This window comes from Gopherus evgoodei, chromosome 18 (genome assembly GCF_007399415.2).
Source record: "Gopherus evgoodei ecotype Sinaloan lineage chromosome 18, rGopEvg1_v1.p, whole genome shotgun sequence".
Classification (NCBI taxonomy): domain Eukaryota; kingdom Metazoa; phylum Chordata; order Testudines; family Testudinidae; genus Gopherus; species Gopherus evgoodei.
Window position 1 is genome coordinate 21,655,236 of NC_044339.1, and position 25,786 is coordinate 21,681,021.

General features: G+C 44.7%; 1 protein-coding gene across 9 annotated transcripts in view; it reads left to right on the forward strand.

Annotated features, from left to right (window-relative positions):
• Positions 1-2,484: 2,484 nt before the first annotated feature.
• Positions 2,485-25,786, forward strand: part of CAMTA1 (calmodulin binding transcription activator 1) — an 865,798-nt gene continuing 842,496 nt past the window's right edge. For all 9 annotated transcript variants that reach the window (XM_030537782.1, XM_030537785.1, XM_030537786.1 and 6 more), the window contains exon 1: positions 2,485-2,591. In XM_030537782.1, the coding sequence (XP_030393642.1) occupies positions 2,567-2,591 (25 nt within the window). In that variant the 5' untranslated portion in view covers positions 2,485-2,566. The remainder of the gene's footprint in view (positions 2,592-25,786) is intronic.

The following is a 25,786-nucleotide window of genomic DNA, read 5'->3' on the forward strand; positions in this document are numbered from 1 at the left end:
CATGCTTGTGTTCCACTCCTGTTCCCAGGTTACGTAAGCCCCAATTTACGCAAATTCGCATTTGAGGGAAAAGTTCCGTAAGCCAGAAATAGGATTTTTGAGTTGCGGAAATTAGTGCGTAATGTACAGGTATAGGTTTCCAACTTATGCAAAATTTGAGTTATACAAGGCTTTCTGGAATGGAACGATTGCATAAATTGGGGAGCATCTGTATAGGTTTAGGGTGGCCTTGAGAATGGGATTGTGCCCTTGACTATCAATGCTAATGGCCACTGATGGACCAATCCTCCATGAACTTATCTAGTTTTTTTTTTTTTAAACCCAGTTATACTTCTGGCCTTCATAACAACCACTGACAATAAGTTCAACAGGTTAGTTTTGTACAAAACGACTTTTTCTTATTTGTATTAAACCTGTTGCTTATTAATTTCTATCAGGTAGTCCCAGGTTTTTGTATTGGGGGGAAGGGTAAATATCACTTATCTGTTCACTTTTTCCACATCACAATTTTATATACCTTCATCCTATTCCCACTTTACTCATCTCCTTTACAAGCTGAACATCTCCGATCTTCTTAATCTCTCTTCATGTGGAAGCTGCTCCATACCTTTAAACATCTGTGTTACCCTTCTCTGTATCTTTTCCAGTTCCACTATATCCTTTTAGAGACAGGGTAACCAGAACTGCAGTGATATTCCAGGTGTGGGCATATCATGGATTTATATAGTGGCATTATCGTATTCTTGCTGCAAAAAAGGCAAACATCATTCTGGGATGTATTAGCAGGAGTGCTGTCAGCAAGACAAGAGAAGCAATTCTTCTGCTCTACTCTGTGCTGATTAGGCCTCAACCAGAGTAGTGTGCAGTTCCAGGTGTCACATTTCAGGAAAGGTGGACAAATCAGAGAAAGTTGAGAAAAGGGATAAAAATGATTAAAGATCTAGAAAACATAACCTATGAAAAAATTAGGTTTGATACTAACAGATTTCAAGTACATAAAAGGTTGTTATAAGGAGAAGGGGTTGGGGAATTATTCTCCCTAACCTGTGAGGATAAGACAAGAAGCAATGGGCTTAAATTGCAGCCAGGGAGACTTAGGTTGGACATTAGGAAAAACTTCCTAACCTTCAAGGTGGTTAAGCACTGGAATAAATTGTCTAGGGAGGTTATGGATTTCCATCATTGGAGGTTTTTAAGAGCAGGTTAGACAAACACTTGTCAAAGATGGTCTAGAGCAGGGGTTCTCAAACGTCACTGCAACCCACTTTTAACAAAGATTACAACACAACCCCAGGAGGGGTACCAAATGCTGAGTTCAGCAGAGTCTCACCATGTTGGGTACGGGGGTGGTCAAAGCCCAAGCCCCACTGCCTCAGGTTGTGGTTGTGTGTGCAAATTCAAAGCCCCAGGGCCTATAACCTGAGTCCCACCAACCAGGGCAGCCCAACAAGTGTAAGGCCAAACCTGGGGTTGCAAAATGGGGTCACAACCCACTCTGGGGTCCTGCCCCCCCCAGTTTGCAAAGTGCTGGTCTAGATAATACTTAGTCCTGCCTCGAGCAGGGGCCGGGCCTGGCCTCCAGGACTGCTGCAGGCCCCTTGCCGGCCTAGGCCTTGGCTAGCCTGCTGCGCACAGACCTGCCCTTTTCAGAACAGATCCACCTGCCCCGCCGCGCTCTCCAGGCAGCAGCGCTAAGACAGGACCCCCCGTTTCCAGGGTGCCTCGCACCTACCAACAGCCACACTCAGCAGCCATTTTGTCCCCGTCCCCCTGCCCCCGCGAGCCGCGCTCCCCTCCGTCAGCGCGGCCCTAAGCGAGCCCGAGCGCGCTGGAGCTCTACGCCGCCCGCCCGCCTCGCTAGCAGGAGGCAGGGCCGGGCTCCGCAGGGGGCTGCGAACCGCCAGCCCGGAGCAGCGCGGCCAGGCCCGCGAGCACAGAGATACCTCCACCTCAGCGCGCCTCTTGGACTCGCCAATCAGGGCCTTTGTTTAGGGTTACGCGACGAGAAGGCGGTGACTGCCTGTTGGAGCCAATAGACAGAGCAGAAAGCCGAGGGACAGTTCTTCCAGTCTCGCCTCTCTCGACTCATTGATTGGCTACAAAGTCTGTCAGTTTAGCGTTATTCTTTTTCCGTTCGCTGGCAGAGCTGTCAGGGTTTTGTGTCCACCGTCAACGCCCGCTTCTTTTTCCCTATGATTGGCTTATAGAGCAGTCAATTAAACGATTCCGCTGCTTGATTGGTTATGGAAACTGTCAGTTAATGTCCTTTTTGACCTGTTCAGATCCGCCCTATGACTGGTGAGTGGCTGTAGAATGTGTCAGTGCAGTGTTTCTCTTCACTGATTGGTTTTGCGGGCTGTCAGTAGGGTCCTTTCTCGCGACATGGCCGCGCCCTGTTGTCGGTGATTGGCTGCAGGAAGTGTCAGTTTGTAGGCTCCCCCAATGGGCGGCCCGGGGTGTGTGCGGTGTGGCCGGCCCGGCGGCGGCGGCAGCGGGAGGAGGCGGCGGCGCGCGCCTGGATCCCGGTCGCGAGGAGGCGGAGGAGGATGTGGCGCGCGGAGGGGAAATGGCTGCCGAAAACAAGCCGGAAGGTGAGAGCGCGGCGGGGCCGGGCCTGTCCCCTCAGCCCGGCGGGGACCGGGGCGCATCCGCCCGGCAGGCTCCCAGCGCCGCGGCCGGCCGCGCAGCCCCGCGCCAGAAAGTTTGGCTGTGCCGAGCGGAGGGGGGCGCGGCCCAGTTCGGCCACGACGGGCGCCCCCGCGGGGCGGGGCAGGGTACCGGCCTCCCCAGCCCGCCGAGGGGCAGCGCAGCGCAGCGCAGCGCCCCGGCCTCTGCCGTGAGGGGAGCGAGTCTCGGGGACACCCGGCTCTTGTGCGCCTGGTGAGGGAAGGGCACCACGTCCCCCACCTCCGCCATCGGGCCGGGAGCACCCCACGGCGGGCACCCGGCCGGCCCCGGGCCTCCCCTGCGCCATGGGGGGAGGGGCGGCCACGGGCACCCCATCCCCCACTCCTCTGCTCCGCTCCATGGGGGGCGGCCACGGGTACCCCGTTCCCCCATTCCTTCCCTCCGCTCCATTGAGGTGGGGGGCGGCCACGGGCACCCCATCCCCCACTCCTTCCCTCCGCTCCATTGAGGTGGGGGGCGGCCACGGGTACCCTGTCCCCCACTCCTTCCCTCCGCTCCATTGAGATGGGGGGCGGCCACGGGTACCCCGTTCCCCCACTCCTTCCCTCCGCTCCATTGAGATGGGGGGTGGCCACGGGCACCCCATCCCCCACTCCTTCCCTCCGCTCCATGGGGGGCGGCCACGGGTACCCCGTTCCCCCATTCCTTCCCTCCGCTCCATTGAGGTGGGGGGCGGCCACGGGCACCCCATCCCCCACTCCTCTGCTCCGCTCCATGGGGGGCGGCCACGGGCACCCCATCCCCCACTCCTCTGCTCCGCTCCATGGGGGGCGGCCACGGGCACCCCGTCCCCCACTACTTTCCTCCGCTCCATTGAGATGGGGGGTGGCCACGGGCACCCCGTCCCCCACTCCTCTGCTCTGCTCCATGGGGGGTGGCCACGGGTACCCCATCCCCCATTCCTTCCCTCCACTCCATTAAGATGGGGGGTGGCCACGGGTACCCCGTTCCCCCACTCCTTCCCTCCGCTCCATTGAGATGGGGGGTGGCCACGGGCACCCCGTCCCCCATTCCTTCCCTCCGCTCCATTGAGGTGGGGGGTGGCCACGGGTACCCCGTTCACCCACTCCTTCCCTCCGCTCCATTGAGATGGGGGGTGGCCACGGGTACCCCGTCCCCCACTCCTTTCCTCCGCTCCATTGAGATGGGGGGTGGCCACGGGTACCCCGTCCCCCACTCCTTCCCTCCACTCCATTGAGATGGGGGGTGGCCACGGGTACCCCGTCCCCTCATTCCTCTCCTCCGCTCCATTGAGGTGGGGGGTGGCCACAGGTACCCCATCCCCCACTCCTTCCCTCCACTACATTGGGGTGGGGGGTGGCCACAGGTACCCCATCCCCCACTCCTCCTTTCTGCTCCATTGGATGTGGCCACGGGTACCCCGTTCCCCACTTCTCCTCTCCGCTCCATGGGGGTGGCCACAGATACCCCATCCCTCACTCCTCCTCTCCGCTCCATGGGGTGGGGGGTGGTCACGGGTACCCCGTCCCCCCATTCCTCTCTTCCGCTCCATGGGGTGGGGGGTGGTCACGGGTACCCCGTCCCCCCATTCCTCTCTTCCGCTCCATTGGGGTCAGGGGTGGCCACCGGTACCCCATCCCCCACTCCTTCCCTCCGCTCCATTGGGGTGGGGGGTGGCCACCGGTACCCCATCCCCCACTCCTTCCCTCCGCTCCATTGGGGTGGGGGGTGGCCACGGGTACCCCATCCCCCACTCCTCCTTTCCGCTCCATTGGATGTGGCCACCGGTACCCCGTTTCCCACTTCTCCTCTCCACTCCATGGGGGTGGGGGGTGGCCACGGGTACCCCGTCCCCCACTCCTCCTCTCCGCTCCATGGGGTGGGGGGTGGCCACGGGTACCCCGTCCCCCACTCCTCCTCTCCGCTCCATTGGGGGTGGCTACAGGTACCCCGTCCCCCACTCCTCCTCTCCGCTCCATGGGGGTGGGAGGTGCCCACAGGTACCCCGTCCCCCACTCCTCTCTGCTCCATTGGGGGTGGCTACGGGTACCCCGTCCCCCACTCCTCCTCTCCGCTCCATGGGGGTGGGAGGTGCCCACGGGTACCCCATCCCCCACTCCTCCGCTCCATGGAGGGGTGTCTGTGGTACCCCATCCCCCACTTTTCCACTCTGCTCCATGGGGGGGTGTACCCATGGGTACCCTGAGCTGCTCTGTTCCATGAGGGGGTGCCCACGGATACCCCATCCCCCACTCCTCCCCTCTGCTCCATGAGGGGGTGCCCACAGGTACCCCGTCCCCCACTCCTCCCCTCTGCTCCATGGGGGGGTGCCCACAGGTACCCTGTCCCCCACTCCTCCCCTCTGCTCCATGGGTGGGGGGAGGGTCTAGGCTGACCAGACAGCAAGCGTGCAGAATTAGGACAGGGGGCAGGGGGGTAATTGGAGCCTATATAAGAAAAAGATCCAAAAATTGGGACTGTCCCTATAAAATTGGCACATCTGGTCACTCTAGGGGGGCCAGCCAGGGGCACCCTGTCCTCCACTCCTCCCCTCTGTGCCATGGGGGGGCCGGCCAGGGGCACCCCAACCTTCACTCCTCCCCTCTGTGCCATGGGGGGGGCCGGCCAGGGGCACCCCAACCTCCACTCCTCCCCTCTGTGCCATGGGGGGGGCTGGCCAGGGGCATCCCATCCTCCACTCCTCTCCTCCGTGCCATGGGGGGGGCCGGCCAGGGGCATCCCATCCTCCACTCCTCCCCACCGTGCCATGGGGGGGGCCGGCCAGGGGCATCCCATCCTCCACTCCTCCCCACCGTGCCATGGGGGGGCCGGCCAAGGGCATCTCGTCCTCCACTCCTCCCCACCGTGCCATGGGGGGGTCGGCCAGGGGCACCCCACCCCTTCACCATGCCGAGGAGGATGGGCTGTGGATACCCCATCTGCATCCTCACCCCTATTCCCCTACGATGGGGGAAATCTTTGTCTAATAAACAATAATAATGTACATTCCCTAACCTCTTCTCTGAGGAGAGATTCTTGGGAAAGCATGTGTTCACCAGCCCTGGACAGGACATGTATACCACTTCACAATGAGGGAGTGGATGGCCGTACAGAATGAACTTCCTCACTTCACCATGTGAAAAAGTGTGGGATTCAGGTTCCACCACCATGGGGGAAGATGAGCTGGGCATCCTAACCCCACAGTGGGGGGAAGTGCAGAGCAACATTTGCTCCCAGCCCTGTGTGAGAAGATGACAGGCAATATATATGAGGCCCATGTAGGAAGGGGAGGATAGGGCAGGCACAGCTCCTGTTTCGGGTGCAAAAGAGAATGTGCACATGTACATACCCCTGTACAGGGGAAGGGCTGGGCATACGTGTGCCCTCCATTTGGGCCAAATAACAGAGCATGCTTTTGTGTGCACACACCTGTGGCAAAGGACAGGTCATGCATATGAACACTCTCCTGTTTGGGTGAGGGACTTATTTATGTTTTAACTATTTATTAAAATTAATCAATTCAAGTCTAGTTATTTATGCATATAACTGGCTTATATTAATGCGTTTTATTATTGTTGTTTTCTTCTCCTTCTCTTCCCTGATCCTTGTCATTGTGTGTTGCATCTTGTGTTTTACCTTGTATTGTACTCCTTGGGGTGGGAACTGTGTTTTTACTCTCTTCGGTATCGGTCACAGTGAGGCCCTAATTAAGGTGCTACTCTAATATAAATACTAAATAATCTGCGCATGTTTGTGCTTGGTAGTATCTGCTAATGGGAATGGTGTGGCATTTGGAAGGAACTTTCCTTCCAATCCCACCAACTGACATTGTATGTGCACACTCATTATACCCCCTCTGTAGGCAAAGTATAGCATTTCAGCCCTCAAGGGGATGGCCAAGTATGATGTGGTCAGTTCTCCACAATGTGGAGGGCAGGCCAATTAGAATTTGTGCATGTAAAGAAATGGTCTTGGCATATGTACACATTTTGAGGAAAAAGCAGATCGCCATATGGGGATGGGTCAGGACGTGTACTCCTGTCATGAGTTACAAGTCCTTTAGAGCAGTGACAACTGTTGATTTGTGCTTTGCTTCTCATAATGTGACCCTGCTCCCAGTTGGGACATCTGGGAGCTATCATAATATTCATAGCAATAATTATGTCCGCCTCGTGAGAAGGGGCAGGGCGTATGCCGCTCATGGGATGTAGAAAGCAGATGCTGTTCCTATGTTGTATAGTCCATGGGGAGGAGTCAGCAGATCATGCACTCTTTTCTCACTGAATGATGAAGGTTACCCGGTGGAATGAAAAGAGCAACTGTAGGAGGACCCTCCCATGTGAAAAGTGGTGCATCTCCCCTTATGCAAGTGCATGCACATTCTCCCCCCCACACACCCCTAGGGGGGAGGGACACCAGAAGTGCTGCAGTTCTTGTCCCCAGAAGTACTGCAATTAAAAGTGACTACATGATTGCTGAGAGGGTGAATATGTTCTCTGTACTGAATATACATTCTCTGTATATGTTGTTACTTATGTACACATATGCACTTGAGTTGGGGGTGCAGGAACCCTTTCTAAACTTTTAATATGTTCTTAATACACCTCACTCCATAGCAGGAGATTGTCATGTGCACTCTCCTTTCCAGCACAAGCAACTAAGAACAAAAATGCACATTCTCCTCCAGTAACTTGCATAATGAGTTGCGTGCATAGACCTTTACTGAGTAAAGCCCTGAGAGGAGAGCATGCTGATTACACACCCTGAGGAGTAGGCTACATGCTTCTCCCCAGCGCTGTTTAAAAAATGATGGTAAAGTCAATACATAGAAATCAAATAAATATGTCTCTCTTTTGGTTAATTAGGAAAGATAAATAACCTGTTTTTTGGGGATGCCAAATAGATAACATCATTTTTAGGAATTGGAACAGTTTAACTATTTTGTGAAAGGCAGTAGTGAAAAGGTATGCTGTCAAAGTTCCAGTCCTTTGGAAGGATTGTCTGTCCTGTCAGGTTTAGAGCTTCTGTTGTTTTATTATTGGAGCAAGCCAATAGGGGGTGATGAAAAGAAGTGGGCAAAGAGTGTGAATCCATAGAGTAGAAGGGGAAATATATTGGGCATAGAGAGAGACATGACAGTTATACCCTCTGATATAGAGAGATCATATTTTGAGAGAAAATAAAGAAGTGTTCAATAATACAATATTTCTGTATTGTCGCATTTTTTAGATTGTAGATTTATGCAAAGACAACTTAATTTTGCTATTGGATACCCCAAAAGAGATTGAAAGTTATGTGGATAACATCAAATAGTAGTTAACTTCATACTTAATCGCTTTTTGAAATTATTTTAGAAAAAAAACACAGTATATTTTACATATGAAGGAAAGAGTTAAAGCATACAAGTCTTTAGCTCAAAATTGTTCTATGTAATACGTTGTTGAAAAACAGAAGATCCAAGATAAGGATTTTTTTTTATGCATATCCACAAGGGGGTAGTGATGTACTGTCTAAGATATTTGTAGTAGAAGTGCTAGATAATCTTTTTTTGAAACACTTTAGATTTACAGATAAAGGTGGGGTATTTGCATGTTAACTTAATAAGATCTTCTTTTTAAAATGTTTATTGGCAAAATTCTTGAGTTTAACATGCTGCTTTTACATTTTGGAAAAATAACCATTTATTACTTTTGAATGGTGGAATGCACTTCCCACCACTGTGATTTACATATGCATATGTGATTGCCAGGATTTGAGTTCTAAATCAAAAGTGATTTTTTGATGTATTGTAATTTAAAACGTTGAGAAATACAAGTTGGAAGTTGGATCGAGCTGGGAACAGGCTTCGTGAAGTTGGTGCTGTGTTTCTAGATAAATTCATGGTGGATAGACCGACCAATGGCTGTCAGCCAGGATGGGCAGGGATAGTGTCCCTAGCTTCTGTGCACCCATTCCCAGCTTCTGGCAACAGGGGATGGATCACTTGATGATCACCAGTTCTGTTCATTCCCTCTGAAGCACCTGGCATTGGCCACTGTCAGAAATCAGGATAGTGGGCTAGATGGTGGCTTGGTCTGGCCTCATATGGCCATTCTTATGTTAGGTGTAGAATGTGAACACCTTACATAAAAAAGCCTTAAAGAGACATCTTGGAGTAAATTCATGTGAGCAGGTTTTTTTTTCCTGTTTTTTTTCATTGCATAGGTTTGTCAAAAACATGACATATTTGATACCAATTGTAATGTAATTGATCCACAGTGCCCAGAGGAGGAAAATAAATTGTGGTGCTAAAGCAGTATGCAGTATAATTTATTATTGTAGGAACCAAAGGCATCAAGAAGATTAGGACTGATAGTGCTAGGAGCTGTACAGATATACTACTATTCTTCTGTGACAGAACAATGAATGGTAATCCAGGTAGGGGCCTCCATTTTGCAGAGGAGGAAAGAGAAAAATAGTTTACCATTACAGGAAATAACAGGTTACAGCTTTCTTCCAAAGTGTAATATAAAACATTACATTTACTGTATCTAACTTAAACTTAATATCTGATAATATAAATTAAAATAATTTCATAAACCCTGCTGATTTGAGGCTATGGACAAAGTATATGCTTTGTGTTCAAGTCTACCTTGAGCAGACAGTGGTAAATACTCTTTACTTCATCACTTCTGACTCCTTAGTGCTCCATTTTCCCTGAGGAAAGTTGTCTTTATCTCTTTCAATAAATCTTAGCTAACTTAATGCGTGTCTTCTGGAATATTTTTTCCTTATATGCTACTGTAGCTTGGATTACTATCTTTTTGCTCTTTGTGTGTGCAGTACCTGGCACAATGGAGCCTCAATACACTACTGCAACATAAATATTAAATTACATAATACGTAAAATGAATAGGAGTGTGTTGTTAGCTTAATCTTTCGTTAATCTTTTTTGATGCTCCTGAATTCATTACTTCTGTCTGATGTGCTATGATCTAGAATAGACTGGGCTTTATTCTTTTCTCACTTACACTTGTGTAGATGATGAAGTCCACTGAAATAATAAAATCTAAACAATGTAAAACTGATGTAAATGAGAGGCGAATCAGACTCTATATCTTGACTTGAATATTAGAATTTCCTGTTTAGTAACCGTTAATTCATTTGTCCCCTTTCCCTTCAAGATTTTGTGTGGGTGTGTAGTAACATTTTTCCCACATACCCTGGTTTTACTATTGATAGTATGTAGTAGGTTTAGTAATTTCATATAGGCTAATAGTCATTAACTGTAAAGCTGTTGGAATGAATTGGGTTTTCATCTTGTCTGTATAGTGTGACTTTTTATTGTGTTTAGTACAGGTATCTTCTTTGATTTCTTATAGGCTGTTAAAATCTCTTCTGTTGAGATGAATGACCCACAAGGTCACTCATTCTTGTAACTTACTACTGTGTAAGAGCTAATGTAAATATCCTCTTTCATGTCTCATATTTGAACTTTTTGATTTTGATGTTGAAAATGAATGCCTTACTTTAGTCTGTATTATGCTGGTTAACTCCTATATCTGAGAATATATAATTAAGGTGGACTGAGAAGTCCATTCCAGGAACCCAAATGATTCTCAGTTAGTCAACAATTTGTGTACTTCTGACAGCAACTGTACGTTGTAATTCAGTGACTTGACCTACTTCTGTAATACATTTTTAAGGAGTCAAGGTATGAAATGTTCATTTATTAAATTCCTGAAATTTAAACTCTGCCTTTCAAAAGTTTAAATGTGAGCCCTTTAAAAACACAGTTGTATGAAGACAATTACAGCAGTGGTGCTGGTAGCCTGAGTATAGAACCCAAGTCTTATTCCCTTCTTTAAACTTTAAAATGATTTTTAATTATATATATATTGAATTAGTTGTGTCTGAAATAAGCTTTGTTGACAGCCTTGGTGGCTGAAATCCATGTCTGTACCACAGCACTGGTACAGCATCAGTATTACAAGCTTCTCCACACCGTGCTAACTTGAAAGGCCCTCTCCTGTGAAGATCAGAGGGCAATTCGTTCTATAGACCTCTTCTCATTCAGTTTTCCCTTGAGACTGATAGTAAGAATGGGACTGATGTGCAATTAGCTCATGTTATTAGTGAAAGAATGTTATCTGATAGCCCTTTGGAAGTGTACAATTGTCCACATCTGAAAACCATCACCATGGACATGCTTGTTAGTAAAAGAGAAGACACTGGTTGCCTTGGCGTGGAAACTGAGGAGCCCTCTGACTCAGATGTATTGTTTCTGGGGCAAGATTGAAGTATGCTGGAAGGGTGTGATCAGAATTCACTAAGTGCTTTGGTAATACAAATAATAAATAATAACATATTACAGCTGCTTCCTGTGCTGTATCTCTCCTATCGTTAAATGGAGAATTTGAGTCTCTAAATGTTAACATGGCACCTTCAACCAGCACTGAATTCACTTTAAAAAAAAACATGAACAGAGAACTGACAGCAAAACAAATATGTTTTTGTATTTGGTTATTCTTCTGAATAGTTGAGGAAATTGGCATATCCAAAATGCAGTAGAACAGTGGCTGTGTGTTAAATTTATCTGGCCTGTAATTAAACTAGTATTCTTACTCCTTGTCCCAGTTCAGTTATATTATCAAGGTGGTGATTATTGATTTTATAGCTATTAATTCAGGCAGGATCAGTAAATATGATTGTGATGGAGATATTATACTAGACAAAGTAACTCTTAGAATACTGTTACTTCCCTTACTGCCAGCTAAATGAATGTTTAGGAGAGTGGCTGCAGTAGTCAAAGGGTTTTCGCTTTTGAAGTATTTACTATGCAACCTAATATTTATATAAAAACATGAAAACAAAGAATACAGGGGCAATCAGAATCAGCAATGTTGTTAACGTGGATACAGATGATTGTGATAAAGGATTTTTTTTTTTAGGCAAGTGTCTTACAGTTTTGAAGTAATTTACTGCCAAATAGTTTCTTATAGTAACTGAACGTTTGTGTAGAAAAGTGTAGAATTATAGTTGGATAGTTACAGCCAAGAGGAGAACATCATCACTTGATCTTTCGTTGTTCTAGTATCACTTACTTTGGAATATGTTTCTTTTCAATATGTTGAACATTAGTTTTCTGACCAAGTTACCGTATATACTCAATCATAAGCTGGTTCATTTATAAGCTGACCCCCGCAAGATGGATAAGTAAAAAATGGAAATTTTTTATGACTCATAAGCCGATCCTATAATTCAGGGGTCGGCAAACTTTGGCTCCAGGGCTGTCAGGATAAGCCGCTGTCGGCTGAGACTGTTTGTTTACCTGGAGTGTCTGCAGGCATAGAGGTAAACCTAAGTAAACAAAGTGTCCTGGCAAGCCAACGGTTTACCCTGATGGGCTGTGACAGCACCTGGTGGGGAAATTTAGGAGGGGGGAAGGAGAAGCTGGGGGTCAGGGGAGTAACCCTTGTGACCACCACCAACATGACCCCATCCCATCCCATCCCTTCCCACCGTAGCCGAGGCAGGCCAAGTATATACGGTAATTTTACAGGCTATAAGATCATATTGTGATTACATTATTAAAAATATATTTCAAATATCTATTTTTAATCTTTTGTTAATGCTTTTGAAGTGATAAACACATGAATCTAACTGCCCTCTTGGTATAGAGATTGGATTATGGATAACAATTACTGTGGTTGCTGGACAGAACTGGTTTTGAATCAGTTGTCATTAAAATATTATAAATATCTGTTCTTCTGGAAGATCTGTTTACCACAATTAATTTAATGATTGCGGGCTGGGGGCTAGCCAGGGTGTCATTGGTGCATGGTCTTGTGCTGTGGCACTTGGGTTTACTGCTAGTCCACTGTAGCTGGTCTCTGAGGCCTTGGCTACATTGGCGCTTTACAGCACTGCAACTTTCTCACTCAGGGGTGTGAAAAAACACCCCCCGAGTGCTGCAAGATACAGCTCTGTAAAGCACCAGTGTAAACAGTGCCGCGCTCCCAGCGCTGCAAGCTAATCCCCATGAGGAGGTGGAGTACGTGCAGCGCTGGGAGAGCTCTCTCCCAGCACTGGCTCTGCAACCGCACTCAAACTTCAGAGCGCTTTGAAGTTTCGAGTGTAGCCAAGCCCTATGTGAGGCTTGTCTTTTTTCCTCATGCCTCTCACACAGGTGGATTGGGAAGATGGCAACCAGTGTGGTAAATAGTCAGTCTTCCAGTGTTAATACTTGTCAACAGGTTAGTTAAAATTTCAGAGTATTATTCTGTGTTTAAAGACTGTGGTGGATGCTTTTTGTAAATGCTTTCTGTAAATTTTGAAAACAAAAAAATAAGATTTTGTTCACTGTAATGTTAGGTTACAAAATACTTCTCTCTTGTCCTTGAAAGTATGACACAATGTTTTACTTCTTAAACAACCCTAGTTTATTATATACTTGTTCATGAATGCTAGGCTGCTGACTTTGATGGGTTTTTGTGTGTGTTTTCACTTAATTCACAAGACTGCCATCTTTACTTAAAATTAGACTGATGTTCTGAAAGAGTAGAGTTGAGCAGTCAGCTCAGTTCATTGTTTTTACCTCAGTTCTATCTGAATTTCAGTTTACAGTTTAATAACTACTTTGAAATTCAGATAAAATTCTAATGTAGAAACTGAACTTCTTTTCTTCTCTCTCCTGTCCCCTTCCCTTTCAGGCTTATTAACCATGTGATTTACAATCCAGGAAATGAAGTCACGCCACCTTTTCCAAAATATGGAAGACAATTAGAATTTACGTATGGGGACAATTCCTCTCACCCCATACAAAATTAGTTATGCCATGTCTACAGTAGAGCGCTTACAGCTGCACGATTTTCCCGTGCAGCTGTGCTACTGTAAGATTTTTCATGTAGCCACTTTATGTTGATGAGAGAGAGTTCTCCAGTTGACATAATTAAACTACACCCCAGCGAGTGGCGGTAGCTATGTTAGTGGGAGAGTGTCTCCCGGTGAAAAAGCGCTGTCCACACGGGTGCATCTGTCAGTGTAACTCGTGTCACTCAGGGGTGTGGGTTTTTTTCCACATCCCTAAGTGACATAAGTTATTCTAACAAAAGTGCTAGTGTAGACGTAACCTTAGTCTCGTAAGTGAGAATTGCATTGGAGAGGTAAAAAAAAAAAAAACCCTGCTAAGTTCTTCTTATAACTGAAGCTTTCCTATTTTCCTTTTGACCTGCTAGGTGTTAGAGAGGTGTTAACTTAATGTATGTGCTTCTCAGTCACTTCAGGCTGTTAGTTTTAAATATGCTCTTGTTGAGTGACTTTATATTGTAGTTAGATTTTTGAGATACTGTGAATAGAGCAGATTTAATCAGTTTTTGCTTTAAGGGATAACATCAACTTAAAATTTAGTCTATTTAAAAAAGTAGTTAAAAGTAGTTTCAGGTTCTGCATCTGCCCTTGAGTTCTCCTTTAAATGTCTGTGGTTTTACAGTCATCTTTTTTTAATGTTAAAAGTGTTTTTCTTTCCCCTACTACTGTATGAAAGACCATCCAGACAATAGGGGAAACAGATCCATTGATTGTACCAGAAAAACTGACTACAGTAGAACCTCACAGTTATGAACGCCAGAGTTACGAACTGACCAGTCAACCACACACTTCATTTGGAACTGGAAGTTCACAATCAGGCAGCAGCAGAAACCAAAAACAAACAAACAAAAACACAAATGCAGTACGGTACTGTTACATGTAAATTACTAAACAAAATAAAGGGAAAGCAGTATTTTTCTTCTGCACAGTAAAGTTTCAAAGCGTGTATTAAGTCAATGTTCAGTTGTAAACTTTTGAAAGAACAATCATAACATTTTGTTCAGAGGTGTTCATAACTCTGAGGCTTTACTGTATTTGCAAAGTGTTCACAAATGCATGAAATACACTAAAAATTAATGTTTTCTTCTCAGACCTTGGTTTTATAGTACTTCTACATGTAACTTTTAACAATAGTAGTTAAAAAGTTTCATTTTGAAATTTATCTCTGAGATCTGAAACTCTTGACCTCTCTTGGGTGGAGGCCTTCATCTCTCTCCCTCCTTCCTGGGGATTTTCCAGGCTCCACAGTTCCCTATCTACACTGTGAATTTCCCAGAGAGTCAGACTGCATAAGCAGGCCTGCTTTGCATTCTCCTTAGAGGCTATAAACTGTGTGATTGCCCACAGTTAAAAGTTACCACACAGCCCTTTCTAAGGGTACGTCTACACTACAGGGTAATTTCGAATTAACTTAAACCAGTTTTATAAAACAGATGTTATAAAGTCGATTGCACACGTCCATGCTAGGCACATTAATTCGGCGGTGTGTGTCCATGGTCCGAGGCTAGCATCGATTTCCGGAGCGTTGCACTGTGGGTAGCTATTCCGTAGCTATCCCACAGTTCCCGCAGTCTCCCCTGCCCCTTGGAATTCTGGGTTGAGATCCCAGTGCCTGATGGGGCAAAAATCATTGTCGCGGGTGGTTCTGGGTACAGCCTCACCCCTCCCTTCCTGAAAGCAGCAGACAACCATTTTGCGCCTTTTTTCCTGGGTGAACTGAAAGCAAATGCCATAGCACAGCAAGCATGGACCCTGCTCAGATCAATAGCGCAATTGTGGACGTTGTAAACACCTCACGCATTCTCGTGCAGTCTATGGTGAACCATGAACTGCAAAGGCAGGTGAGGAGGAGGCAGCTACGGCAGCATGGCGACGAGAGTGATGAGGACATGGACACTGATTTCTCCCTAACCACGGGTCCCCGCGCTTTGGAGCTCCTGCTGGTAATGGGGGAGGTTTTACCCATTGAACGCCGATTTTGGGCCCGGAAAACAAGCACAGACTGGTGGGACCGCATAGTTTTGCAGGTGTGGGACGATTCGCAGTGGCTGCGAAACTTTCGCATGCGTAAGAGCACTTTCTTTGAACTTTGTGACTTGCTTTCCCCTGCCCTGAAACGCCATAATACCAAGACGAGAGCAGCCCTCACAGTGGAGAAGCGATTGGCAATAGCCCTCTGGAAGCTTGCAATGCCAGACAACTACCGGTCAGTCAGGAATCAATTTGGAGTGGGAAAATCTACTGTGGGGGCTGCTGTGATGCAAGTAGCCAAAGCAATCATTAAGCTGCTGCTACGAAATGTTGTGACTCTGGGAAACGTGCAGGTCATAGTGGATGGCTTTACTGCAATGGGATTCCCTAACTGTGTGGGGGCGATAGATGGAACCCATATCCCTAACTTGGCACCAGGGCACCCAGTACATAAACCACGAGGGGTACTTTTCAGTGGTGCTGCAAGCACTGGTGGATCACAAGGGTCGTTTCACCAACATCCACGTTGGATGGCCAGGAAGGGTTCATGACGCTCGCGTCTTCAGAAGCACAGTTCTGTTTAAACGGCTGCAGCAAGGGACTTACTTTCCGGACCAGAAAATAACAGTTGGGAATGTTGAAATGCCTGTCGTTATCCTGGGTGACCCAGTCTACCCCTTGATGCCATGGGTCATGAAGCCATACACAGGCAGCCTGGACAGCGGTCAGGAGCTGTTCAACTACAGGCTGAGCAAGTGCAGGATGGTGGTAGAATGTTTATTTGGCCGTTTAAAGGCTCGCTGGCGAACGTTACTCGCTCGCTCAGACCTCAGCCAAACCAATGTCCCCTTTGTTATTGCTGCTTGCTGTGTGCTCCACAATCTCTGTAAGAGTAAGCGGGAGACCTTTATGGCGGGGTGGGAGGCTGAGGCAAATCACCTGGTCGCTGATTACGCGCAGCCAGACACCAGGGTGATTAGAAGAGCTCACCAGGAAGTGGTGCGCATCAGAGAAGTCTTGAAAACGAGTTTCATCACGGGCCAGGGTACGGTATGACTGCTGTTTGTTTCCCCTTCATGAACTTCCCGCCCTTTATTGACTCCTCCTGTAAGCAACCCACCCTCCCCATTTGATTACAGCTTGCTTATGGAAATAAAGTCACTATCGTTTAAAAAGCATGTATTCTTTCTTGAAAGTCATTCCCTGTAAGCAGCCCACACTCCCCCTTAGTTTAAAAAGCATGTAATTATAAAAAGAGGAAGAGAATTAACAAGGTATCCCGGGAGTGGTTTGAGAGGAGGATAGGAGGGAAGGAAAAGGCCATTAAGCACATTTCAATGTAATGACAGCCTTTTGGTTGGACTGTCCACGGGGGTGGAGTGGGCTGGTGCACAAAGCCTTCCCCCACGCGTTCTTACATTTCTGGGTGAGGAAGACATGGAACATGGTGAGCAATGAGGGTGGTTAAACATGGGCTGCAGCGGCACTCTGTGACCCCGCTGCTCCTCCTGAAGATCCACCAGACGTCAGAGGATGTCAGTTTGATCATGCAGCAGCTCCAGCGTTGCATCCCGCCACCGCTGACCTTCCTGCCGCCACCTCTCGAGCGTCTCTCCTATCCTCACATTCACTGGCATCTTTCCTGTACTTTGCTACCACGTCCTTCCACTCCCTCAGATGAGCTCTTTCATTGCGGGTTACTTCCATGATTTCTGAGAACATTTCATCTCGCGTCCTTTTCTTCCTCCGCCTTATCTGAGCTATCCTTGGGGATGGAGTAAGGAGGCTTGAAAAATGTGCAGCTGCATGAGTGGGGGAAAATGGGGAGAGAAGGATTATAAAAGATACATTTTACAGAACAATGGTTATACTCTTTCACAGTGAACAACACTATTCACCTTACATAGCACATGTGATTTCACTACAAGGTCTCATTTGGAATCTTTTAACATTGAGTGCCTGTGGCTGTGGTGTAACAGATCAACACAGACGCAGGTCTGGGCATCACAATTCAGCTTGCATGCTGTCATGGTAAGGCATACCTTCTACCTTTGCTGCTTCTTTCCTGTTAACAAGGAGCAGCAGACGCCAACCCCTCCCCCCCCAATCCAATTCTCTAGAATTGCTTTACCCCTCCCCCCACCGCATGGCTGGTATCATGGAAGATCACTGCTAATCACCAACCTTTCTCCCCCTCACCCCCATCGCATGGCTGGTAGCTGGGAAGATTCCTGCTGGCCAAACGCTAAAAAGCTCAGCGCTATCCTTCCTCCCCTGCCCCATCTCTCTGTCCCCTTACTTAAATTCCTTAATTTCAACCAGGTTACCGTGAACGATATCACTCTGCTGAGGATAACAGAGTGAGATAAAGAATGGATGTTTCTTGAATGCCTGCAGTCACCGGGACCATACGCAGCTAGGCTTTGTCATGCAATGATACCCGATTACTTGCTACATGCATGGTGTGGTAAAGTGTCCTACCATGGTGGACGGAACAAGGCTACCTTGCCCAGAAACCTTCTGCAAAGGCTTTTGGAGTACCTCCCGGAGCGCTTCATGGAGCTGTCCCTGGAGGATTTCCGCTCCATCCCCAGACATGTTAACAAACTTTTCCAGTAACTTTACTGGCTGCTAATGCATCCAGACCCCTCATGGCAAATCAATCATTAAAAAAACGCTTGCTTTTAAACCATGTTTTATATTTACAAAGGTACACTCACCAGAGGTCGCTTCCATAGCTTCAGTGTCTGGGCTAGTGGCTTGGGAGGGGTGGGAGGGTAATTCTGTCTGGGTCACAAAAAGCTCCTGGCTGCTGGGGAGAACGGAGTGCTGTGTGCTCTCTGCAGGCTCTTCCTCATCTTCACCCTCCGCTGAATCCTCATCCATGGGTGAGATTATTACCCCCACCTCGGAGTCCACGGACGGGGGGGGTAGTGGTGGCACAGCCCCCTAAAATTGCATGCAGCTCAGCGTAGAAGCGGCATGTTTTTGGCTCTGACCCTGATCTTCCCTTTGCTGCTTTGGTTTTCTGGTTGGCTTGTCTGAGCTTCTTCACTTTCACTCTGCACTGCACTGAGTCCCTGCTGTGGCCTCTCTCTATCATGGTCCTGGAAATTTTTTCAAAAGTTTTTTCATTTCGTCTTTTGGAACGGAGTTCTGTTAGCACTGAATCCTCTCCCCATATAGCGATCAGATCCAGTACCTCTCGTGCGGTCCACGCTGGAGCTCTTTTTCTATTCTCAGGAGACTGCATTGTTACCTGTGCTGATGAGCTCTGCGTGGTCACCTGTGCTGATAAGAGCTCCATGCTGGCCAACAGGAAATGCAATTCAAAAGTTCATGGGGCTTTTCCTGTATACCTGGCCAGTGCATTAGAGTTCAGATTCCTGTCCAGAGCGGTCACAGTGGTGCACTGTGGGATACCGCCCGGAGGCCAATAACTTCGATTTGCGGCCACACTAACCCTAAATCGATATGTTAATATCAATTTTAGCGTTACTCCTCTCGTCGGGGAGGAGTACAGAAATCGATTTAAAGAGCCCTTTAAATCGATATAAAGTGCATTGTAGTGTGGACGGGTACAGCGTTAAATCCATTTAACGCTGTTAAAATCTGTTTAACTGTTTAGAGTGGACCAGGCCTAAGCAAGGACATTTATTTTTAAGGTGAAAGTATTAGAGAAAACATATTAAAACAATCAATGAGCCTACACGCATGCTAGTAAGCTTACCAGAGATCATCCAAACCCAAACAAGGGCTCTGGTAGGATTCAGTCCTTCAAACCCCACCAAGTGGGGTGTTGCAGTGCTTTTGTTTTGTTTTTGAGGTCACAAGTTTATAACACCTGTTCAGAAGAACACTCATGAACTGTGCGTTGTTTTGTTTGTGCAGTTTGGGCCTTTGATATTTTCCCCATGAAACAGGTGATCGGCAGACAAAGATCTCCTCAAGCTGAAGGTTCAAAAGGCTGACCTGTGTCCTTCCCCTCTGGCTATGCTTTTGCTTACTCCTCCCCAGAGATGTCCCAGGAAACCCACTTAACTTAATTCCATAAGTATGGTCTTGTATGTCACATTGTTTCAGGTGTTCCTTTGAAGCTCATAACACTTCCCAGTGTTTACCTTGGTCATGTCTTCCCCAGTGGAAGTCAAATACAATTCCTTGATACATAAACTTTCCATTTTTTATACAATGGACTCCAAAGCTACTTGAACTTAATTCAGTAAGGTTTTTCACAGATATTGCCAGAAATTGCCCTGGATGTCACAGAATACATTTGTGAAATATTGTGGTTACAGGTGATTTCAATCAGTTTTTTGTTTTCAGTGTTTTTCTGTTTAAATTAAGAGTGCCTTCTGTTCAACACATTTTATTTTCTGTGTTTTTTTCTCAACTCTGCCTCACTCACCTTGTTTTCTTTTTCCTTCTCCTTCTTTTCCTTTCCTTCATCCTCCTTGTTGTGTATCTGCACTAAATTTAAAACATTTAGGGATGCCTATTGAGATTATGCTCTTCATTGCAAATACTCCTGCAGTTCTGTTCCTGAAGCACTGCTTGAGAAACCACTCCTCTCCCAACTCAGTATGCGTATGCTAAGGGTTTATTGGGGAAAACCTATGGGATCGGAAGATCAAAAGCAACATTGTATTTATTAATGGGGAGTTAATGCCTTTCACCTTCTTGTCCTTGAATGGATAACGACACCTTTCTCTCCTGATGGATTCTCCATTCAGATTGCTGAATCTGGAGTCTGTCTCTGTTTATTCACAGAGGAATTATTGACTAACGATTACAGTATAGGACTTGGAGTTATGAGAATAGATTTTCCTGAGTGACAAAAGGCAAAAAAGCATTTTGTTTTTTGTAGAGATTACGTTTTGCAAAACCTAAGACTAATAGAAATGTTTCCATGAATTTTTAAAACCAAATGAAACCAATTTACTGAAATCTTGGCAGCATGTTTTGCATTTTGTGTTGTGTGGAACCCTAAAAGAGCAGTTGATTAGCCCATTTTCTTTATTCAAGTTGGTAGTGAGTGCCAAATGGTTAAAATCTATTACTACAGACTACTGACCTCTTAACACTCTTAAAAAAATAATTTGTTTTAGAAAAGGTTAAAAATATTTTTGAAAAAAAAAAAATCTTCCAGTGCTCTTTTACCCCTGTGTGTGCTTCAGTTTCCTCATCTGTGAAATAAGTTAATGGTTCCCTTTCTTGCCAGAGTGTAAGGTCTGACTTGCTTTATTTTTTGTAAATGCTTTGAGATTTTTGGATAATTACTTGTACTACAGCAGCTTAGTAGAAGTACACACTACTGGAATATTAAGTATATTTATACAATTCATCCTGTTTGTTTTACCCCATTATTCCTAGTTATGTATCTTTCCTAAATAATGTCTCCTCCTCCTTGGTTTTAACACCTTTTAACTATTTGTAGGCTATTGGCTCTTATACAGTTGTCATTTAAGTAAAATATACATATTTAGTTCTTTTAATCTTCACAAGTCATTCCTTCCATTGTCCTGATAATTTTTGTCATTCTTCTCTGAACTCTCCTTCTAGTGAGTCATTTTATTGATCAAGAGTGCCCAGAAGAGACAATATTATTCCAAATGCAATTATTCCAACACTTTGTGAAGAGAGATTACTTATTTTGTGTTACAGTAGTGTCTTGGGGCCCCTGTCATGGATCAGAATTCTGTTGTGGTAGGTCCTATGAAAACACATCATAAAAAGATGGTCCCTCCCTCAGAGTTTTAAATTCAAGCTGAAGATGAGACAAGAGTGGACACTACAGATAGAGGGAGCACAAGAAATAACAGTCAGACAATACTTATTATCATAAAAAGAACAGAAAAATGGCCTTACTGGGTCAGACCAGTGGTCCATCTTGCCCATGATCCTGTCTTCCCTCAGTGACCAGTGCCAGGTGCTTCAGAGGGAATGAAATAGAACAAGGCAATCATTGAGTGATCCATCCACTGTTGTCTATTCCCAGCTTCTGGGCAGTCAAAGGCTAGGGACACCCTGAGCATGGAGTTGTATCCCTGACCATCTTGGCTAATAGTCATTGATGGACCTATCTTCTGTGAACTTATCTAATTCTTTTTTGAATCCAGTTATACTTTTGACCTTCACAACATCATCTGGCAGTGAGTTCCACAGGTTGACCATGTGTTGTGTGGAGTAGTACTTTTGTTTCTTTTAAACCTGCTGCCTATTAATTTCATTGGGTGTCTCCTAGTTCTTGTTATGTGAAGACTTAAATAATGTTTTTTGTTCACTTTGTCCATACTGTTAATAATTTATAGACCTCTATCCTATCCCCCCTTTGTTGTCTCTTTTCCAAGCTGACAAGTCCCATTCTTTATAATCTCTCCTCATAAGGACGCTGTTCTGTATCTTTAATCATCTTTGTTGCCCTTCTCTGTATCTGTTCCAATTCTAATGTCTTTTTTTTAAGTTGCAGTGATCAGAACTGCACACAGTATTCAAGATGTGAGCATGCAATGGATTTATATATTGGAGTTCTGATATTTACTGTCTTATCTATCCCTTTCCTAGTGGTTCCTAACATTTTTTTAGCTTTTTTGACTGCTGCTGTACATTGAGCAGATGTGGGGGATATGATAGAGGTATATAAAATCATGAGTGATGTGGAGAAAGTAGATAAGGAAAAGTTATTTACTTATGCCCATAATACAAGAACCAGGGGCCACCAAATGAAAATAATGGGCAGCAGGTTTAAAACAAATAAAAGGAAGTTCTTCTTCACACAGCGCACAGTCAACTTGTGGAACTCCTTGCCTGAGGAGGTTGTGAAGGCTAGAACTATAACAGGGTTTAAAAGAGAAGTGGATAAATTCATGGAGGTTGGGTAAGGAGTGGTATTCCTAGCCTCTGTTTGTCAGAGGGTGGAGATGGATGGCAGGAGAAGAGATCACTTGATGAGTTCCTGTTAGGTTCACTCCCTCTGGGGCACCCTGCATTGGCCACTGTGGGCAGACAGGATATTGGGTTACATGGACCATTGGTCTGACCCAGTATAGCCATTCTTATGTTTTCAGAGAACTATCTACAATGAGTCCAAGATATCTTACTTGAGTAGTAACAGCAAATTTAGATTCCATTATTTTTTGTGTAGATTTGGGATTGTTTTCCAATGTGCATTATTTTGCATTTATCAGCATTGAATTTCATCTGCCATTTTGTTGCCCAGTCACCCATTTTTGTGAAGCCCTGTCAGATTTATTTGTAGACTCTCGCATCTCCTCAGCTCTGTGTTTTCTGTGTGTCTAAATCCAAAACTGTATTGACATTTTTTGTTGCTTTATTGCTTTGCAAATGTGTTTTGTTTGCTGTCCACTATTACCTAGAGGTCTGTTTTTAGCATTATTGCTTTTCAGGTTTTTTCTTTCCACTGAGTTTTTGGAATTTTTTTTGCTTAAGTATTATTTTTATTTGTTCATCATGTTATTTTTTTACTCATGCTTTCCAGTTTACTAACTTGCTTTGCAATAGTTTTTTTCAATGGTGTTTTGCTGTTTCTTCATCTTTAGAGCCATCTAAAAATCCATGTAATGTACTTTTTAACTTCTAGGTAATTATTCATTTCAGGGATAGGACAAATGGAAAGTGATAACTGCAGTCTTAGTTGTCTGGGTTCTGGATCATGTTCTGGACTTTGCATAGCTTTAATATAAAGGTTGCAGTGACTTTCAAGGAACTAATTCCTTTAGGGAATTCTGGTGACAAATTATGATGTTAGAACTTGAATTAATTAGATAACTTGACTATGTCCTTATATTTGAGATAACTGTATGCTGGGTAAATAAACTCAGAGGCTGGAGTGTTTTTTAGGAAACCAACTTTGTGTTAAAGGTGTTTGTCCAATTCATAGGGAGCATTGCAAATTGTTTTGATTACACTATAATATACTCTTTCTGTCCTCTTGCCTGTGGCTTTTATTCTACATATTTCAGAACACTGACTCCCTCTGCTGCTTAGGGGAAGGATTGGTGGCTTCACCCATGACTAATTGTATGCTGTTTTAAATGCTTCAGTATTTTCCTGTTCTGAAGTTAATGGAAAACTGGATTTGGAGAGGGTATAATAACCTGACCAGTAATCAGGCTGCTGCTAAAGTTGAGATAGTATCTAAAATAATGTAATTTAAAGTTAGGGAATGGTTTAACTAAAGGTGAGATTTAAAAAAATAAAATAAATTATTTAGTTAAACTGATGCAGCTTTGTGCATGGATTAGTTTATATCCATAATTCACAGGTGAAAGTTCAATTGATATGACTGTATACATGTTTGTTTGCTGTACTTTACTTCAACTAAATTTGCTTTTAAACCGATTGAAGTTAAACCAAGTCAACTTCTTTGTAAACAGAGCTTATCTATTAATTGTTTGTGGCTTAACCTTCCTCTAGGGCAGGATGTTTGAGAAAAGTGGTTAAATGGGATAACAGAATAAGGGCTTGAGAAACAGAAGTAGCATTTTTGTCAGTATATGGCACTGTCCTTATGAGGACAGTAGCCAGACAGCACAAGAATTTGTGTACTTTCTACCTAGGAAGTAACTTGCAAATTAGATCCCTTTAGCCAGTCAGGATGTGAGGATTTGCCAAAATTCATTTGTGGGTTAGCAGCTGTCCAGCATGTCTGTTCTCTGAGACAATTCCATTTCAGTATAATTCCATTTAACTCACAGTGACCCACCAGTATGGATTCAAGACTGTGAAAGATTTAAAATAGCTGGAAAAAATTAAATAAAAGGCTTACTTTGGAACTGATTTGAAATTATCAAAATAGTTTGTATAGTGGGTGAGTGAGATTGAGAGAAAAAAAAACATAAACCTAACACATGCGAAACACATCTGTGCAATCATTTTCCTTTGCACACTTATTTACAAATGGTAAATATTTGCCAAATTCTTTGCCTAATTTTTTGTCTATTAAGATTGTGTTCTTTTAGGGCAGAGACCTTATCTTGATACATGTCTTTAAAGCATCAAGTACATTTTTGGCACAATGTAAATAATAAAAATAACCTCTGTTAAAACAATCATTGTCAAACTACTTATCTTACCTGAGTTGTCTGAAAATTCTAAAGTAGTCAATGCTTTTTTATGTCAGACAGGTGATTATTACTTTTGAAAAGTGTTCCTTAATATTTGATGAATAATGTTTCCACTGTTGCTTTCCCAAAGAGAGAATGGGTGCCATGCACTAGCAGGAGTAAATATTGAGCGACTGAGACCTCTTGGGGCCCAGCTTGAGCCCTGATTTGATCTCCAAGTATCTGCAAAAATAGTTGGTATAATCTGTCAACCTTAATAAAAGCTGTTTTATTTCAGGGGGCAATATCTCTGGACATATTTACTCAAATGACCTAAATTTTGGATCACTAACTTACCTCACGCACTTATGAGGCACACCAGATTTCAAGGAAATCTGAATAACCATGTGGAGTTGAGGGAACTAGGAACGTATTCCTTTAAATAGGAAAAGACAGTTAGCCTTTACTATATCAGAACTGGCGTGCCACCATAAAAAAATATATCTGGTGGACTGTACCTGGTAACTGTTATCTGACGGATAAGCTTACTAGCCAGGGAGAAAAATTCTGGGCTGCCTCCCCAAAAATCACACCCCAGCAATTTAAACATAAATTGGTTGTTTATTGCATACTGCATTTAATTGTAAAATGTCTGTCAAATTTCTTTTAAGTAAAATTTGAATAGCAAAAAAATTCTTGCATATGTTTCTCAACAAATATTAACAATATTGGTCAAATGATAGATTTACCAGATAGTATTTGAACAGGTATAAATCTGGTAGAACACCACCAAGTATTTGTCAAATTATTCTAGGAATATCTATGAAATTGATACAACAGTATATTAATTAAAAGTTATTTGACAAGTCCTTACTAGTTATATAGTTTGTTATACCTTCTTACCTTTCTTGTCTTTCCCATAAGTAAGTCATGTCATGTCTTGTCCTAAACTGTCTTGTCTGTTTCCTTTCTTCTTTCTTTGGCCGTTCACTCCCATCTTTTCTCTCTTTACTCTAGCCCACATTGTACTATACCTCCTCCAATACATTTTCCCTCTCCATTTTACCCCCCCCCCCCCAATTTCTCTATCGTATTACTTTTCTATCATATCCTATTAATGTCTTTATCTCTCACCTGGCCACCATAGGGTTTTGCAAGATATCTAGTAACCAAAAGACTAAACATACTAGCCACAGACTGACAGGGATTGGGGCAAACAATGTTTGTGCACAATACCCAAGTGGGAAGCCACC